The sequence below is a fragment of the Oncorhynchus masou genome, chromosome 17 (assembly GCF_036934945.1).
Source record: "Oncorhynchus masou masou isolate Uvic2021 chromosome 17, UVic_Omas_1.1, whole genome shotgun sequence".
Lineage (NCBI taxonomy): Eukaryota > Metazoa > Chordata > Actinopteri > Salmoniformes > Salmonidae > Oncorhynchus > Oncorhynchus masou.
In genome coordinates, this window is record NC_088228.1 from 7,534,023 (window position 1) to 7,553,579 (window position 19,557).

The following is a 19,557-nucleotide window of genomic DNA, read 5'->3' on the forward strand; positions in this document are numbered from 1 at the left end:
TTGTGTATTTATAATATTTTTTTTACATTTAATTGAACTGCTTTTCTATAGCGATTATCATAAAACACTAAAGCATTGTGCATGACACCTGACATGGTTAACAATATTTTGCCCACATACTTCTTATATAATAAACATGTCATATTTTGTCACTGTCTGTTAGTGTGGCCTAATACTGCACAACTCTTCACCAGTTTCACTAGTGTTACTGAAGGCCTGTGTGTGTTGAGCACGGAGGTTTACAGCAGTTCATGAAGTCACTGGGATAAAAGTTCATGTATCGGTCTGGTGTATTCTTGATTACTGGGTCCACTCATTTGCCTTTCTTCATCTTTGAAACCCTCTCCTTTCTCTTCTTCACGTGTTTCGGTGTTTTGTTTTTTCTCTTTTCCCTCTGGGCCTCCTTGGCCAGTTTCTTTATCTCCTAAGAAATGCAGAAACAGGTTTGGGTATAGAATGAAACATTGATGTAATTTCAGGTGACTTAAATTCAGACTGAAAGAAAACGAAATAGTTTGGGATATTTGCAGAACATGCTCCAGATTTAGTTTTGTATAGGCCATGTAATAACCTAAAAGTAGTGGGCACAGTTGCAGGGTTACAATAACCACAAGGTGCTCACTCCCTCTGGTGGTCTTGTGTAATTTCCTTATTTATTTTTTATTCATACCTCCAAGGCAATAAGATGTTTGTTTTCTAAATGTGCTGATAGCAGTTAAATATTGCAAGATTACTTGACAAATTCACCTTCACAGTTTTAATAGAAACATACCTTCTTGTCAATCTGAGACTCTTCTCCCACAGACTCATGTTTGCCACCATCCTCATCTTCATCCTCTGAACTTGAGCTCTCCTCTACACCACAGTCCTGGAGCAGGGCAGGTACCTACAAACGGAGGGATGAAATAACAGTCAACAATTAAACATTTACAACAGTCAAACAATCATATACTTACCATTTCCTCAACTCATGCAGGGTCATGGTAAAAATATTCAGAATCACACATGACTTTATTCTCAATTAGAACCCATGATTAAAATCTGTTTATTTCAGTTGACAGTCGCCACAAAGCCATACGTCTAAAAAATGTTTTTATCAACCTCTCTTTAATTGACACGCAACCTTTGCTGCCAATTCACAAGGGAAAAGGGTGGCATTGAGTATGACTTACTGTCTGAACTCCAGACAGATCCTTCTTCAGGCCCGTCACTGTCTGGTAGAGGATCTATATCAAAGAGATCACAGGCATTAACACAGAAGAGCCAGATTAATAAATCACAGTGTGGGGGTTGGCTCAATCACATTGCTACTGGAAAAAAAGTAACAGTAAATATCAGGAAGTAGAGAAACCTGTAAAGTGAACCATGAGTTAGGGGGTTGTTGACAAAGTCGACTACTTTGGTATCAGAATGGTGTGTTTGAGCGGTTACGTCCGGGTTTTCGTCAACTCACGTTGTCATTCTGCATGTTGTGCGAGGACTCGTCGTCTTTCATGTTTGTCATGGCATCCACGTCACGTTCGTAGTGGCTCACTTCTGTAAGTGTGCGCGGGATGTACGCGTTCTTAAACACCTGTCACAGTTCAACAATAAACCAAAACAGAGAGAACGTTAGAACATCGTGGAGGAACCCCCCAAAAAAACATGGTTATCAGATCTAAAAAAATAAAAGGACTACCTCCTCATTCACACTATCCTGATTGGACCTCTCCTCTGCCGTCCTCTCGGAAGCAATGTCCATCGCCTACAATGAGAAGAGAGCCACCATGAACACAGGCATATCAAAATGCCATGCTCGCTGAGTACTGAGCGTGTACAGAAACGCACGGAGCATCCCACAGTGCAACTTTTCACTTGACAAAACAAATACAAAAAAAACATACGGTTATGATTCAATCGTGTAGATAAGCAAACTTCACATCAAATGAAACATGCCGCCCCCCTACCTTTTCCAAGTAGAGGTTGATGTTGCTGCTGGTGATGGAGGGATCGGTGACGAACTCAAAGAGCTCACGCAAAGTCATCGCCGCTACCCCTCTCTTCAGGAAAAAGTCTGCGGGACACGGGACCAAATCTCATCGAGCCTTTCATCCAAACTCAGAGCCTCATACTTCCAACAGAAACCACTGGACACTCCTAGTATATGCACTGCCCATTGTCCTATAACCTCTTGTCTACATTAACCTCTTGTGTTTCACATATTACGTGCATGTCGGGTTGGAGTTACGGCAATCGCAGATGAAATGTAGCTACATTTGACGATATTAAACAAAACAGAACTATCATACACGTTTTGTTTCGAAAAACCTTTTAGAATATTAGAATGCTATGGCTAAAGGACGCTTTGTCAAATAATAAAGAAACAATCTGCGCTTTAGAAATGCAATATTCTATTACCCACAAGCATTAAGGCTGTGGCTGGTTGACAATGTCACAGAGCGCTGATCTAGGATCAGGTCTCCCCCTAGTCATATGTATGATGATGGTGAAAGGCTAAACTGATCCGGTATCAGAACTCTTTCTCTAGAGACTGTGTGAATACGGGCCTGGGCCACACATACCATTGACATTGGTACAGTCTTTGCGGAGGAACTCCAGAGCGTGGGGGTGGTCGTGCTCCACAGACTGGGACACGTCGATGATGTAGGCGGCACCGTCGTTGTACCTTGAAAGATAAGCAATAATTGAAAAAAAGATTTGAGAGCAAAAACGTTTAATGGGGGGTTTTGAAAAAAAATATACATATATAAAAACAATTGAATGAATCAATTTAGTCAACCCCAGTATCTGACAAAATTGCACCTGCATCACTGGAAGGGTTTTTACTTAAAGGCACAATCAGTAATATTTCCTGTTGTTCAATTCAATGTACAATACAACACCATTGACTCTCTATGAATATCTAAACGAAGAAGAAACGCCTTATGAATATAACTAATAAGCGTAGTTTACACACACACACACACACACACACACGATAACAAGAGGGAACTTACAGCATGTTGAACTCACTGAGGTCTGAATGGACCAGCCGGGCCTCCTGGTACATAACCCTCATGTTGTGTATCACCTGGAGATACAGCTCACGTGCTTTGGATTCAGACAGGGAAGCGTTCTTCAACAGAGGAGCAGGCCTGGGACCAGAGATACAGATTAAAACAGACCTTCAAAGCCAGGAGAAGCATCCACGTTTATCAGTTTGCTATATAGTAAACGTAGACGTGTATGCAGACCTGCGTAGAATGCATCTCAAACACCACACACACTGCTATAACGCAGCAGCAAAAACAACAGCGTTCAACATTGACATAGTTAAAGTATAGAAAAACATAACAGCCTTAACAGTAGTTACCAGAAGTTCCAGAACAAAACCCCCATTAAACGTTTTTGCTCTCAAATCATCACATTAGCAATGACGACAGTTGAATAAGTGAATTGTTTGTCCTTTTTGAGAGAATTGATTTGGACCACAGCTTCACTACATACAGGCTAGATAAAACCAGAACTTACACATAGAACTAGGAAACAACCTTTAAGCCAGACATAGTAACCGGTATATAATATTGACATGTCAAAACGGAAACGAAGCCTGATCATACTTACATGTCATCCTTGCCGATGAAACTCATGAGGAGCACGTGGCTACGCAGCATGATTGGCTCCGGACTCGGGATGCCTGCCGTCTGCAACCTGGAGACAGGCAGTACGAAGAGACAAGCAAAAACGCAGGGTCCTATTCTTTCAGGTACACCACAGTGTGTTGCAAGTGGAACGGAAAACCGGCGTTTCTTATTGGACAAGTCCAAGTAGTCCCTCCCTTTTTCAGTCGATTTTCAAAACGAGTGAGTTTAGGGTCAAAGGTGATTCATTGACACAAGCGTAGGCTTGTACCATTGGGTGCCAGGCAGTCACCCAGTGGTGCCAGGCAGTCACCCAGTGGTGCCAGGCAGTCTCCCAGTGGTGCCAGGCAGTCACCCAGTGGTGCCAGGCAGTCACCCAATGGTGCCAGGCAGTCACCCAATGGTGCCAGGAAGTCACCCAATGGTGCCAGGCAGTCACCCAGTGGTGCCAGGCAGTCACCCAATGGTGCCAGGAAGTCACCCAATGGTGCCAGGCAGTCACCCAGTGGTGCCAGGCAGTCACCCAATGGTGCCAGGAAGTCACCCAATGGTGCCAGGCAGTCACCCAGTGGTGAGGCAGTCACCCAATGGTGTCACCCAGTGGTGCCAGGCAGTCAGGCAGTCACCCAATGGTGCCAGGAAGTCACCCAATGGTGCCAGGCAGTCACCCAATGGCGTTGATTTATTTGACTTACCTTCTGGAATCTGGTATAGGTTCCTAACCATTTACACTAACTTGAAATGTTTCTTACAGAAGGAAGATGAAAAGTACATGCATAAGCACGGTAGCAATTGAAAGGGAAAAGTTTGGCAATTATGGGAAAATTATTAGACCAAATTTGAGGACAAGAGTTCACCTGATGAGACTGAATCCAAACATTCCACTGTTGATTTGATCTGTATTTTACATTTAGTGCCACATTCACCACATCTGACAATCCTCTGGATACTTTCAGTAACATGATGACAATATTCCTGGACAACGTGTTGTAGGAGCAACATAAGAGAATGACAAGGGGTTGAGGCAGAGGACTAACTGGTGTCTCCAAGTGGACACACACACACACCTCTCCAAAGTGTGCATTTTTTCCTAAGTATATTGAACAACAATATAGGATCAACATGTAAAATAAATAAGTGTTGATCCCAGCTTCATGAGCTGGAATAAAAGCTGGCAGAAAGTCCATATGCATAAAAACAAAACAAAAACCTTTCAAAATACATAAAGTTCTCTTAATTTCACAGCATTTCCCTCACTCAGACAAACCATTTGCAAAAGTTGCCCAATTATTGCGGGAGGGACGGCACAACTTCTTGTCGCGTGCAATGCTCAAGTTCAGATTGTCTCGTCAGTCAAAACCCATACAGAGCTGTGAAGAGCAGTCTGAGCTATGACGTCACTGTATAGCATGTCACTGTACAGCCACTGCGTTCCGATTTAGGCGCTTATCATTGCCCAAATCTGCAATGTGCAACCAGTATACGGGTATGAGTGTAACGGGGTAAATACCACCTTAAAACCAGGCGTAAAATAGAGCGTAACCAAGGGTTACTTTTACCATGGCTCATCTTGGGGATGCTCACCTGATGAGGTTTCTCATCTCCTTCTCGGCCCAGGTTCGCACCATCTTCCTGGGGTTTCCTTTACAGTAGCCATGGCGGAACCTGGAGGGCAGACGACAGACGTCATCAGCTTTAAACATGGCTGATGCAATCCGAGACTACTGTACGCTAGGGATGGGCGTGAGTACTCGATTAGTTTATATCGGATTAATAATCGCATGCAGGTACTCAATATAAAATTGCAATTATTTAGCAGGTTACATTTCTAAGCACTGACAAAATCAACTAACATGCATTTGTTTCTAGAGTAGGTAAAGTGCAGTAAAAAAAAATGTTTAAAAAAAATCTCTTTCAGCCCTATTTCACATTTAAGAAACGCAAACATGCGAGTACTCAAATATTTTTCAATGCGAGTATATCCAACACAGAATCTTTCAAATGCCCATTCCTACGGTACACAACAGACTGCACCAAATAGTTAGTTCCACATCAACCCCTTCTGAAACACGGTTACTTAAAGGTCTTGGTTTTATAACACCATCTTAGACAAGCCAGGAAATGCTGTTCACCTGAATTCTCCACTAACATATTTGTCACGGTCCTTGAACAGTAAGATGGAGGTCTTGTAGATCTTGATGGCTCTGCTCTCACCATTGGCAGTGGTTGCGTGGTAAACATTTGCCTGTTGGTAAAAAGCACTTTGAAATAATGAAACTGAATATGCCATTCGTAGGACGATAAGTTGCCCACAATTGTTTTTTTTATATAACAAATAGGCAAGTCAGAAAAGAACAAATTCTTTTTTACAATGACGGCCTACCCCGGCCAAACCCTGACGACGCTGGGCCAATTGTGCGCCACCCTGTGGGGACTCCTGATCACAGCCGGTATGTGATACAGCCCGGGATCGAAACAGGGTCTGTAGTGATGCCTCTGGCAATGAGATGCAGTGCCTTAGACTGCAGCGCTACTCGGGGAGGCCCAAGTGTTCCACAGTGGTGGATACATTTGCCTCATGACGTTGTGGGATCAACTTGCCTCTTTGCCTGTGCTGATACATCCATTGATCTCTGAAATGACACCCCTGCTGAGCATCTTAAACAGAATCATTCGCGTCCGCGGGTCCAACACCTTTCAAACAAACAATATAAGGAAATCAATTCACTGTTGATTTTCTGTTACTCAGGCATGAAATCCAAACAGAATGCCATCACCACATAAAATAACATCATTTTCATCTCTGATTTAGTACTATTGATTCAATTGTTTTTTCCCCCACATCAATCTACACACAATACCCCATAGTTACAAAACAAAAAACAGGTTAAGAAATGTTTCCTAAAAAAAAAACAGAAATATCACATTTACATAAGTATTCAGACCCTTTACTCAGGACTTTGTTGAAGCACCTTTGGCAGCAAATACAATCAAGTCTTCTTGGGTATGACGCTACAAGCTCGACACATGTATTTGGGGAGTTTCTATCATTCTTCTTTGCAGATCCTCTCAAGCTCTGTCAGGTTGGATAGGGAGCGTTGCTGCACAGCTATTTTCAGGTCTCTCCAGAGATATTAGATTGTGTTCAAGTCCAGGTTCTGGCTGGGCCACTCAAGGACATTCAGAGACCTGTCCCGAAGCCACTCCTGTGTTGTCTTGGCTATGCTTAGGGTCATTGTCCTGTTGGAAGGTGAACCTTCACCCCAGTCTGAGGTCCTGAGTGCTCTGTAGCAGGTTTTCATCAAGGGTCTCTCTGTACGTGGCTCCATTCATCTTTGCCTCGATCCTGACTAGTCTCCCAGTCCCTACCGCTGAAGAACACTCCCACAGCATGGTTTCTGCCACCACCATGCTTCACATGGTGCCAGGTTTCTTCCAGATGTGACGCTTGGCATTCAGGTCAAAGAGTTCAATCTTGGTTTCATCAGAACAGAGAATATTGTTTCTCATTGTACGAGTCCTTTAGGTGCCTTTTGGCAAACTCCAAGCGGGCTGCCATGTGCCATTTACTGAGGAGTGGCTTCCGTCTGGCCACTCTACCATTAAGCCCTGATTGGTGGAGTCCTGCAGAGGTGGTTGTCCTTCTGGAAGGTTCTCCCATCTCCACAGAGGAACTCTAGAGCTCTGTCAAAAGTGACCATTGGCTTCTTGGTCACCTCCCTGACCAAGACCATTCTCACCAGATTGCTCAGTTTGGCTGGGTGGCCAGCTCTAAGAGTCTAATTCTTCCATTTAATAATAATGGAGGTCACTATGTTCTTGGGGGCCTTCAATGCTGCAGAAATGTTTTGGTACCCTTCCCCAGATCTGTGCCTCGATACAATCGTGTATTGGAGCTCCACGAACAATTCCTTCGTCCTCATGGCTTAGTTTCTGCTCTGACATGCCCTGTCATCTGTGGGACCTTATAGAGACTGGCGAGTGCCTTTCCAAATCATGTCCAATCAATTGAATTTACCACAGGTGGACTCCAATCAAGTTGAATAAACAGCTCAAGGATGATCAATGGAAACAGGATGCTCCTGAGCTTAAGTTTGAGTCTCTTAACAAATGTTCTGAATACTTATGTAAATAAAGGTATCTGTTAATTTTAATACATTTGAAAAAAATTCTAAATATTTGTTTTCACTTTGTCATTATGGGGTATTTTGTGTAGATTGATGAGGGGGGAAATGATTTTTATCAATTTTTGAGTAAGATTGACGTAACAAAATGTGGAAAAAGTAAATGGGTCAGAATACTTCCCAAAGGCACTGAATGCATTTATGTATGTATGTGTAAAATAAATAAATATACACACACACACACATATATATACACACACAGATTATTTAAAAAAAATACACATATACATACATATATACACTATAAAACTCAACGGGAATAAAACTATTTTTAAAAGCACACCTGCTCAACTGTAGCCCGGTCAGATTTGTCTTTCACTCGAAACCTAGCGGAAGTAACCACAACAGCCAACAAAATTATTTTTTATACAATGACAGAAATATAAAGTACTCTTTACTCCAAGCAGTGCAATGTCATGTTCAGTGACAGGTTACATACGTGTCAGCATTTTGTTGTTTCTGCATCACGGTCACTTTGTTGATCACAGAGTCAGCATAGTTGAGCTTATCTACAGTAAAACAAACACATTCAGCGCTCTATACAGTTACTTCTCACATTGTATTGTCCATCTACACAGCTAAAATACTTAGTTGCTGTACCCCAAATAAAACAATGAATAAAAGTCCCATGACAGTATTAACCATAATTTATCCACATTACTTTAAGAAAATATTTCAGTTCTTGTTTATATTACTTGATTGCTTTGATTATTTTACTCCAAGTCATCTCTATGGAGCTACTGCCTATGCTGTCTGACAAAAATCACTATTTTGTAGTAAATAAGGCATGCTGAACACCATCAATCCCTTTCATCATTTCAGGTAGACGTTGCTAAGCAACTGCTGCTCTCTATATGACCTCACAATCATGCATGCTTGTCTCTCAGGCGTAAAAGAAACAGACTGTACAAGTAGATGTGCAATGGATTATGGTCATTGTAGTTAATTACCACATTTTATGCACTAAAATATGTAGAATATTGGCCTGTTGGAAACTACAAATCCCTTCTACGGCACACAGTTCAGGGTGGATCTTGATTTATCTCTAGAGAAACTGAAATGTGCTCATTGAGCTCAAAAAGAAAACAGAACGAAATTGAACTAAAATAATTGAACAGTGGTCAATTAGTTGTTTTAAAAATGAAAAATTGCCAAAATTTCAGTTAATTGCTCAGCACTAAAAATTCTACTTGAACTCACCTAAATTAATTTTGTGTTCAAACTTCCTCAGAGCCTTGTCAGTGGGGGTTGACAGTTTCTGTGATTTGTTACTAAGATTTTGTTTATTTGCCTGCAAAAAAAACACATGATATCAATTTGCTTCATTGTCTCATATACCCAATATTGGCTCCTGCTATGGGAGCAGATGATTATCAAACTCCACTAGTACATGTACATTTTGAAATAATGATTTATTTGCTGATAGTCCAAAACTGAACTTTATAGACTGTCTGGGACACAACTCCCCATCAGCCTGGTACATGGCCCAGAATAGGACAATGTGGAGATCCATGTTGAGGTTCTGAACTTACCTGGTGATTCATTCCCGTTCTATTGGCCATGTAGCGTTTTGTCAAGTCCCCAGTCTCATTCCAGTCCCAATCATCATCCTCCTCTTCTTCTTCCTCCTCCTCCTCATCATCATATTCACACAAATCATGATATGGTGTTTCCAGGCTAACTCCACTGACCTGGCCCTCTATTGCAAGCATCTCCTCAGCTGGTTGGGTGATGGCAACACTATTTAAAAAAAAACATAGCTAGTGGTCAGGCTCTGTACATTGAAACACTGACAGAAAGAAAACAAATAATTGACTTAGCTAGCTACATGAACAAAGGGAGAGGGGCAATACATGACATGCATTCTGCTGTTTGTCTTGAGTCATTACATACGTTCCTTGAATAAACTCTGCTAGATTTGCAATGCAATGTAAAGAGACATTGGCTACCTTGTTTTATAGATAACGTTTCATACTACCTAGCCAGCCCAAAGACCGGCAGATGGCGATATTCTGGCGCATGATTGTGGGAAATTGTTTTTCATAAGGAAAGTATACATCTTTTCCCAGTTTTCTCGCCATTAAATTGAGTTAGGGAGGAAATCAACGCAATTTGTAACCTGAATGGAGAATGTTATGTACGAACCGGTCCACCGGTGGATATGAATGTATAAACTGGCTGCGTACAAACAATATCGCCATCTGCCGGCCTTTTGGATACGAGCTAACACTTGAGTAGGCACAGGACACGGACACAACTCTACCAGCGTTTTCATACATTTATTTAACTAAGCAAGTCAGTTAAGAACAAATTCGCCAACGCCGGCCGACCCCGGCCAATTATGCGCCGCCCTGTGGGACTCCTAATCACCGCCTGCCGTAATACAGTTAGCTGGTTAAAGTAGCTAGCTAGATCATTTAGTCAAAACTCATGTTGTGAAATATAAATTCAACAGGCTTTATTTTTTATTCGTATCCAATAAGTTGTTCAAACAATGAAATAGCTAAATACTTAGCTATAACTAGTTATATGACAGTGGTTAGTCCCTAACGTTAGCTAGATAACGTTCATGCCAATGCCACGCATGCTAGCAACAACAAACAAGGATATAAGTACGACTAGCAGTAAAAGGCTACAAATAAAGGATACTTGTCGACACCTGTTTGATTCGTCCGCATCATCAAACTGCCCTGGTACAATCTGGGCCATGGACATTTCAATTCTGTATTTCACTCCAATGTGAGTTAGAACTCGTGTAAGAAGCTCGTCTGTTTCTACACACTTCCTTCTATTTTTCTTCTTCGAAGAGGTTTAACAGCGAGTTGACATCCAATAAATGCTGCATTACCGCCACCTGCTGGACTGGGGTATAACTACCTTATACTTTGCTTGACTTTTTTTTTTTTAAACTACCCTACCGTCGAACACTACACCCACACACACAAAAAAATAACAACACCCTACTCCACTATTCAAATATTTTAGTCCTACCTCAATCCAACAACCCGAAAGGATGGGACACCACCCCTTAACACACCCTGTGACTCTTCAAGTCTCGCACACCCAAAATACTCTCTGCAGCTGCCACCACAACCTCAATATTCTGCAACTATTTTCGGAACTCTGACATTTCTGACTTGCAAACTCATTGAAAGTGGAAGGCATTATGCATATAACTGCAACCAGTTAGCAAGTCGGACATGTAGACATTTAAATCCAACTGAAGGAGTTCAGGTTTTTAGAGGGAATTTTGGTTAGTGTGTCTTGTTTTTGGTAATTAGTATGAATTTTTTCAACCAAAACAGCTTTTGTTTTTTGGGATGTTTGTTTTTTACTACCTCACACAGTAGGTGGTGGCGATACACCTTATGAGTGTAGTCTGCCTACAAACCAAAATTATATATATTTTTAAATATGTCCCAAAACATTTTCATTTATCTTTTTAGTTCACCTTTATTTAACCAGGTAGGCTAGTTGAGAACAAGTTCTCATTTGCAACTGCGACCTGGCCAAGATAAAGCATAGCAGTGTGAACAGACAACACAGAGTTACACATGGAGTAAACAAAAAACAAGTCAATAACACAGTAGAAAAAAAGAGTGTCTATATACATTGTGTGCAAAAGGCATGAGGAGGTAGGCAAATAATTACAATTTTGCAGATTAACACTGGAGTGATAAATGATCAGATGGTCATGTACAGGTAGATAAAATGTCAGAGTTTCCTAGTTTGGACTAGCACGTGAATGTGGCATTATCCCTGGTTGAATGCAGGGTGCAACATCAGGAAGTAGCATTAGCCACTGTAGCATGGTGGTGGAAAATTGTGTTTTATTAAGACAGTATGCATATTTTTTCTTTGTTGTTGTTGTTGGGCGGCACGCCATTAAAGCTAGTTAAGGAGGAAAGTGATGGCAGCCTGAATGGAGGATGTTTTATGTAAGAACTGGTCACTGGGGGACACTAGTGTATTACCGGCTATGCACAAGCCCAGACGATAGTGGGGACCCATAGCACCCACAATGACCCGACACACCTCAAAGCTGTATAAGGGCTATTTGAACAAGAAGGAGAGTGATGGAGTGCTGCATCAGATGACCTGGCCTCCACAATCACCCGACCTCAACCCAATTGAGATGGGTTGGGATGAGTTGGACCGCAGAGTGAAGGAAAAGCAGCCAACAAGTGCTCAGCATATGTGGGAACTCCTTCAAGACTGTTGGAACAGCATTCCAGGTGAAGCTGGTTGAGAGAATGCCAAGTGTGTGCAAAGCTGTCATCAAGGCAAAGGGTGACTACTTAGAAGAATATGTTTAACACTTTTTTGGTTACTACATGATTCCATATGTGTTATTTCGTTGTTTTGATGTCTTCACTATTATTTTACAATGTAGAAAATATTTTTTTAAAGAAAGAAAACCTAATGAATGAGTAGGTGTGTCCAAACCTTTGAATGGTACTGTATATATATATATATTTAACCCATCTTTCCCAATTAATCATAATTTTTATTTTTATTTTATTTCACCTTTATTTAACTAGGCAAGTCAGTTTAAGAACAAATTCTTATTTACAATGACGGCCTACCGAAAGTCTCCTGCGGGGATGGAGGCTGGGATTAAAATAAATAAATAACATAAATATAGGACAAAACACACATCATGACAAGAGAGACAACACCACACCACATAAAGAGAGACCTAAGACAACAACATAGCAAGGCAGCAACACATGACCACACAGCATGGTAGCAACACAACATGGTAGCAGCACAAAACATGGTACAAACATTATTGGGCACAGACAACAGCACAAAGGGCAAGAAGTCGCTCTGGATAAGAGCATCTGCCAAATGACTTAAATGTAAATGTAAATGTAAGGTAGAAAACAACAATACATCACGCAACGCAGCCACAACTGTCAGTAAGAGTGTCCATGATTGAGTCTTTTATTGAAGAGATTGAGATAAAACTGTCCAGCATGAGTGTTTGTTGCAGCTCGTTCCAGTCGCTAGCTGCAGTGAACTGAAAAGACGAGCGACCCAGGGATGTGTGTGCTTTGGGGACCTTTAACAGAATGTGACTGGCAGAACAGGTGTTGTATGTGGAGGATGAGGGCTGCTGTAGATATCTCAGATAGGGGGGAGTGAGGCCTAAGAGGGTTTTATAAATAAGCATCAACCAGTGGGTCTTGCTATGAGTATACAGAGATTACCAGTTTACAGAGGAGTATAGAGTGCAGTGATGTATCCTATAAGGAGCATTGGTGGCAAATCTGATGGCTTAATGGTAAAGAACATCTAGCCGCTCGAGAGCACCCTTACCTGCCGATCTATAAATGATGTCTCCGTAATCTAGCATGGGTAGGATGGTCATCTGAATCAGGGTTAGTTTGGCAGCTGGGGTGAAAGAGGAGCAATTACGATAGAGGAAACCAAGTCTAGATTTAACTTTATCCTGTAGCTTTGATATGTGCTGAGAGAAGGACAGTGTTCTGTCTAGCCATACTCCCAAGTACTTGTATGAGGTGACTACCTGAAGCTCTAAACCCTCAGAGGTAGTAATAACACCTGTGGGAGGAGGGGCATTCTTCTAATAATAATTCTATTTATAATTCTATTTATAATCCTTGAATGTAGGAAGCCTTTCAAGTAATTCCATCCAAAATCAGGTTGTAGGTTTGTAGTTTCAATTTGGAGTGAAAGTTATGTTGTTTAGGGTAGCATCCTGTATATGTCCTGGTGACACAGTGAAGGTTGTGTTGTAGAAGGTAGCATCCTGTATATGTCCTGGTGACATAGTGAAGGTTATGTTGTTTAGGGTAGCATCCTGTATATGTCCTGGTGACACAGTGAAGGTTGTGTTGGAGAGGGTAGCATCCTGTATATGTCCTGGTGACATAGTGAAGGTTATGTTGTTTAGGGTAGCATCCTGTATATGTCCATCCCCAAAAAATCTATGTTTGTCTAACTCTAAATCTATATATTTTTAAAACATGCTGAAAAATGTGGGAGCTCATCTGCTCATGACCTCTCTCTCTCTCGCACATGTTATCATTCTACAATTACCTATTGCAATTCATCCCTCCATTCTCCCATGGTGTCTCACTAGGGACTTCAACCTCTCCCAATTCATCCCTCCATTTTCCCATGGTGTCACACTAGGGACTTGAACCTCTCCCAATTCATCCCTCCATTATCCCATGGTGTCACACTAGGGACTTGAACCTCTCACAATTCATCCCTCCATTATCCCATGGTGTCACACTAGGGACTTGAACCTCTCACAATTCATCCCTCCATTATCCCATGGTGTCACACTAGGGACTTGAACCTCTCCCAATTCATCCCTCCATTCTCCCATGGTGTCACACTAGGGACTTGAACCTCTCCCAATTCATCCCTCCATTATCCCATGGTGTCACACTAGGGACTTGAACCTCTCACAATTCATCCCTCCATTATCCCATGGTGTCTCACTAGGGACTTGAACCTCTCACAATTCATCCCTCCATTATCCCATGGTGTCACCCTAGGGACTTGAACCTACCCATCTGCAACATTTTACCCAAGAGCACAATGGTATTTCCTATTGACTGACTGTGGTCCTTCAAATCCCCCAGCAATACAGTTTGCAGGTCCAACAGCACCCTGACATTATGGCATAACAACCATTCCTGGACCAGACTCCAAAAACAAGCCACCGATGGACAGTACCAAAAGAGATGCTCTATTGATTCTGTTTCTGTATTCTCCAGAGACTGCACTGGTCTGACTGTTGAAGACCCCATATACTGAGCATTCTTTTTGTAGTGAGAATGTTATTTAATAGCATAAAATAAAACGAACGAATTGATGCATCAATTGTATTTAAAAAAATAAGTTCATCAACCCGATGCCATGGTATTAGGACATCAAAAATCTGTTTTCAACTATCTCGAATTTTATGTGGCATAGTTGTCACTCCTCTTTGACAGTAAGTGAAACTGATACGATACATTTTGAGATTTCTATGAGTCATTTTAAGCCTTTTATAATTTTTAATTGGTGAAAGACAAACTAGTTCATTCATTTCTCTGTTGAGAAACATCCTGTCGGGCTGTGTCACCGCATGGTACTTCTCAAAACCGATTGGAGGAGAAAGTCAGAGGGGCAGGACATCTGACTTTCTTATCCAATGGGGTTTTTGAGAAGGAGGCAAGGAAACGCGATCGTAGTGTTTACATGAACCAACATGGCGTCATGCAGCAGATCGCAGGTGATCTCCTTATACAGGATGCTTATAAAAGAGAGCAAAAAATTCCACTCTTACAATTACAGGTAAGGGATTGAATGTAGCTACACTGGTTAGAATTAGACATGTTTTCAATCTAATGTTGATATAACTAGCTTTACAGTAAGTTTAAACTGCATTTCACAACGTCGTTAGACAGTCGTTAACGTTTCCATTGCTAGAAATAGTGGAAAGCACAACTTCTTAGTGTGAGTTTCTAGTACCATCTTTTAATATATATTTACTTAAAAAAATATGTATTGTGCTGTAACGTTACAGGTAGCTTAGATAACTTGTTTTTTTTATGAGGTGTAACGTTGCTAGCTAGCTCACGCTGGCGAAAGTAGTGAACGTATTCAATCAAAACAATTTGGGCTTTGCAAAGATCTGACTCCAATTATATGATAGTTAACTAACTATCTAGTGGTTACCCTGACAGGATCTAGCTACGTGGACGAAGCAATTAAACTAACCTCGATAAACTGCTAGTGGTCGCAGTTTTTCCTATATTTTCCACTTGCCTAAGTCAAGACAGGAACAACAGCGTCCGCTAGCGCCCTCGCTAGGCTACAATCAAATGTAGGTATGAGTCGCATGATTTTTTTTAATACTGAACAAAATCAAGCCTGCAAGGCGAGCATACAGTAGGCTTTTTTTTTTAAATTACCGTCTGAAATGTTTGTTGAATGACAATGCAAGTAACGCAACTTATAACATGTTTTTCTCCACCAGATTTGAGATGTATTTACTTTTTGCTCCTGCCTTTCAGAACATATGCCCTGCGCAGGGTAAAGGATAGTTTCAGGGAGAATCTCCATGTTGACAACCCAAAAAGTCTGGACATGCTGCTCAACCAGGCCAGAGAGAATCTCGCTGTCATCAAGAGACAGGTGAGTGACTCTTCAGTAGTGTTGATTTAGATGTGCATATTATGGATGTTAATTGTTAGTAGAATAGCCTATTCAAATATTCAGTGAGACTTTGTACATGAGTTAGGCAATGCCTTGTGAAATAAATAGTAGCTTATCAATATTCAGAAATATTTGTCTCAAACGCAAGGGTTCAGTGAGTACAAACACATATCTCTACCTGACGAAGGCCCAACGGCCAAGTGTTGCTCTTGTTGCCTCTAAAACAAATAGCATAAAAACTTTGAAAGTCAAATTTGAGGGCAGACCTTATACAAATCCATATACTCCAGTCCATACAACCTACTACAGGCTATAAAAAGTCAGAAAACATCTGTGCATTGTCATGTAAACACTTATTGATTGTTCTCAAAATTTCGATTGCAGGTGTCCATTGGCCAGATGTACACTGCTCAGAGGACCATTGTGGAGGAAACTGGAGTGCACAGGGACCTCTGAGTTTGTAGTAGTAGTGGTGTTGTTGTGATTGTTGTTATCATAGGATGTCTTGGACCACATTTTGGACAGTTAAAGTCATGTTTTGCTATGGTAACAGCACTGAGGAAAGGCTTTAGTCCCAGAAAGCACTTACACCAGACAACATTTCTCTCATGTATTGAAATGTATGATCTCTTTTTAAAACTCTTAACTCATGTTATCATTTCTAACAGCTTGTAGTGTTATGTAATACCCATTTGTTGCAATGACTGCAGCATCTCAATTAAACAGTAATATATGCAGTATGTGGTTTGGCTGGATGTTTTTATAGTGCTATTTAATAATTTCACATGATTTACTCTCAATGTTTAAATTTCACTACTTCTGGTGTCTAAGCCACAGATTATTATAAATTCATGCTCTGCTTGTTGAGTCAAGCCTTGACGATCACAGAAGACACCGTTTGTGTATGTACTATGCAGATGTTTAACTTGTGCTGAAAAGCTTTCTCCAAACCGCTGTTTGTGGAAGTGTAACGGATGTGAAACGGCTAGCTTAGTTAGCGGTGCGCGCTAAATAGCGTTTCAATCGGTGACGTCACTTGCTCTGAGACCTTGAAGTAGTAGTGCCCCTTGCTCTGCAAGGGCCGCGGCTTTTGTGGAGCGATGGGTAACGATGCTTCGTGGGTGACTGTTGTTGATGTGTGCAGAGGGTCCCTGGTTCGCACCCGGGTATGGGCGAGGGGACGGTCTAAAGTTATACTGTTACAGAAACTCAGATTAGAAAAACTAATTCACGACTGAATATGTGATAAACATGAGCGCAATCTGGCCAAGTTTCCGTAAATTAAGCGGATATCAATGAATATAAAATGTATTATTAGCTTTGTCTCTAATGAAATACAGTAACTAAAGCTTAAAGGGGTAATCTACGTTTCAAACACTGATGCGTCACACCGCCACATTTTTTTTTTAGATGAACAGCTGAGGGATGGGGCTGGAGAAATCGAACAACTCTCAAATTCATAGACTGGGTTATGGAGGCAAGGACTGCCCATTCATAAAATGAAAGTTTGTAAACAGACATGGTATAGCTTCAAAACATGTGGTAAGACGGTTGAACTAAACTCATTGGGCATTTATAAATATTCTTCAAGAATCAATGGCAACAGTAAGTAGTCTTATTTCACCTTTATTTGACCAGGTAGGCAAGTTGAGAACAATTTCTCATTTACAATTGCGACCTGGCCAAGATAAAGCAAAGCAGTTTGACACATAACAACACAGAGTTACACATGGAGTAAAACAAACATACAGTCAATAATACAGTATAAACAAGTCTATATACGATGTGAGAAGGGAGGTGAAGGCAAAAAAAGGCCATGGTGGCAAAGTAAATACAATATAGCAAGTAAAACACTGGAATGGTAGATTTGCAGTGGAAGAATGTGCAAAGTAGAAATAAAAATAATGGGGTGCAAAGGAGCAAAATAAATTAATTAAATACAGTAGGGAAAGTCACTTGCTGATTGCTCCTTTAATAATACATTTTAACATGACAAATGATAAATATGGAACTGATAGACTCTCTGACAAGAACTGCCGTAAATTGCTCTACTCTTGCAGTATTCGTCGGTCTTATTGTTTTGTTCTCACAGAAATGACCACAATCTAATACAAATAAATGGGAGAGTGCTCTGATGAGAGAGTCAGGTAAGGCACATAATGAATGTGAACCCCCTCCTACCAGATACATTTTCCCTTTCCGTCACAAGCAGTGGGGGCTGCTGAGGGGAGGACGGCACGAATGGAATGGCATTGTTACCTTTCCACTTATACCACTCCAGCCATTACCACACGCCCATCCTCCCCAATTAAGGTGCCACCAAACTCCTGTGATTTAAATGTCTGCTATAAATGACTACTCGTGGCTTCATCAGCATGCAGTACTAATGTCCATTTCATACGTCATGATCTTTCAGCAGATATACCAGGCAGTGGAAATTCAAGCTTATATCATGTCGAACTCACAAGGGTCTTCCCTAAAGGTGCAATCTGTAAGATTTTCTGCTGCTCATTGGTCATTTCAACTATGCTGAGCAAAAATATAAATGGAACATTTAACAATTTCATTGATTTTACTAAGTTACAGTTCATATGAGGAAATCAGTCAATTGAAATAAATTCATCAGGCCATAATCTATGGATTTCACATGACTGGGAATACATATATGCATCTTTTGGTCACAGATACCTTAAAGAAATGGGACTCCCAGTATTTTTGTGCATTCAAATTGCAATCGATAAAATGCAATCGTGTTCGCAACGTTGACATCAGCAAACTGCAAACCCACACAACGCCATACACGTGGTCTGCGGCTTTGAAGACGGTTGGACGTGGTGCCAAATTCTCTATAATGACGTTGAATGCGGCTTATGATAGAGAAATGAACATTAAATTATTTGGCAACAGCTCTGGTGGACATTACTGCAGTCAGCATGCCGATTACATGCTCCCTCAAAACTTGAGACGTCTGTGGCATTGTGTTGTGTGACCAAACAGCACATTTTATAGTGGCCTTTTATTGTCCCCAGCACAAGGTGCACCTGTGTAATGATCATGCTGTTTAATCAGCTTCTTAATATGCCACACCTATCAGGTAGATTAATTATCTTGGCAAATGAGAAATGCTCACTAATAGGGATGTAAACAAATTTGTGCACAACATTTGAGAGAAACAAGCCATTTGTGTGTATGGAACATTTCTGGGATCTTTTATTTCAGCTCATGAAACATGGGACCAACACAACATGTGTTTAGATTTATTTCTCAATGTAATTGAAGCTCCTTCATATTTTATTAATGTGGATCCATTGATTGGTATTTCTTTATGTGTATTTTTACCAGTGCAAAAGGCGTCACTACAGCCACCCAGGTTCAATTTCAGGCTGTATCACATCTGGCCATGATTGGGAGTTCCATAGGGCAGCGCACAATTGACCAAGCATCGTCCGGGTTTGGCCGGGGTAGGCCATCATTGTAAATAAGAATATGTTATTAACTGACTTGCTTAGTTTAATTAATTGTTATTATTTTTTTTTAAAGAAGCTTTTAAACAAATGTGTAACTTAAACTGC

At 41.0% G+C, this 19,557-nt stretch overlaps 2 protein-coding genes across 2 annotated transcripts; one reads left to right on the forward strand and one right to left on the reverse strand.

Annotated features, from left to right (window-relative positions):
- On the reverse strand, nucleotides 1-10,595 carry riok1 (RIO kinase 1 (yeast)). The gene is made up of 17 exons (XM_064992121.1): nucleotides 10,464-10,595; nucleotides 9,337-9,544; nucleotides 9,005-9,095; nucleotides 8,244-8,313; nucleotides 8,088-8,130; nucleotides 6,222-6,314; nucleotides 5,753-5,865; nucleotides 5,205-5,285; nucleotides 3,604-3,690; nucleotides 2,997-3,134; nucleotides 2,562-2,665; nucleotides 1,947-2,053; nucleotides 1,679-1,744; nucleotides 1,454-1,573; nucleotides 1,173-1,226; nucleotides 773-886; nucleotides 1-424 (listed from the first exon to the last, which is right to left on the reverse strand). Exons 1-17 carry the CDS (start codon nucleotides 10,517-10,519, stop codon nucleotides 314-316), a joined length of 1,656 nt encoding a protein of 551 aa, XP_064848193.1. The 5' UTR covers nucleotides 10,520-10,595; the 3' UTR covers nucleotides 1-313.
- Nucleotides 10,596-14,994: 4,399 nt separating this feature from the next.
- On the forward strand, nucleotides 14,995-16,720 carry lyrm4 (LYR motif containing 4). Its single transcript, XM_064991867.1, has 3 exons — nucleotides 14,995-15,121; nucleotides 15,844-15,964; nucleotides 16,370-16,720. The coding sequence occupies exons 1-3, from the start codon at nucleotides 15,036-15,038 to the stop codon at nucleotides 16,439-16,441; spliced, it is 279 nt and encodes a 92-aa protein (XP_064847939.1). The 5' UTR covers nucleotides 14,995-15,035; the 3' UTR covers nucleotides 16,442-16,720.
- Nucleotides 16,721-19,557: the final 2,837 nt, after the last annotated feature.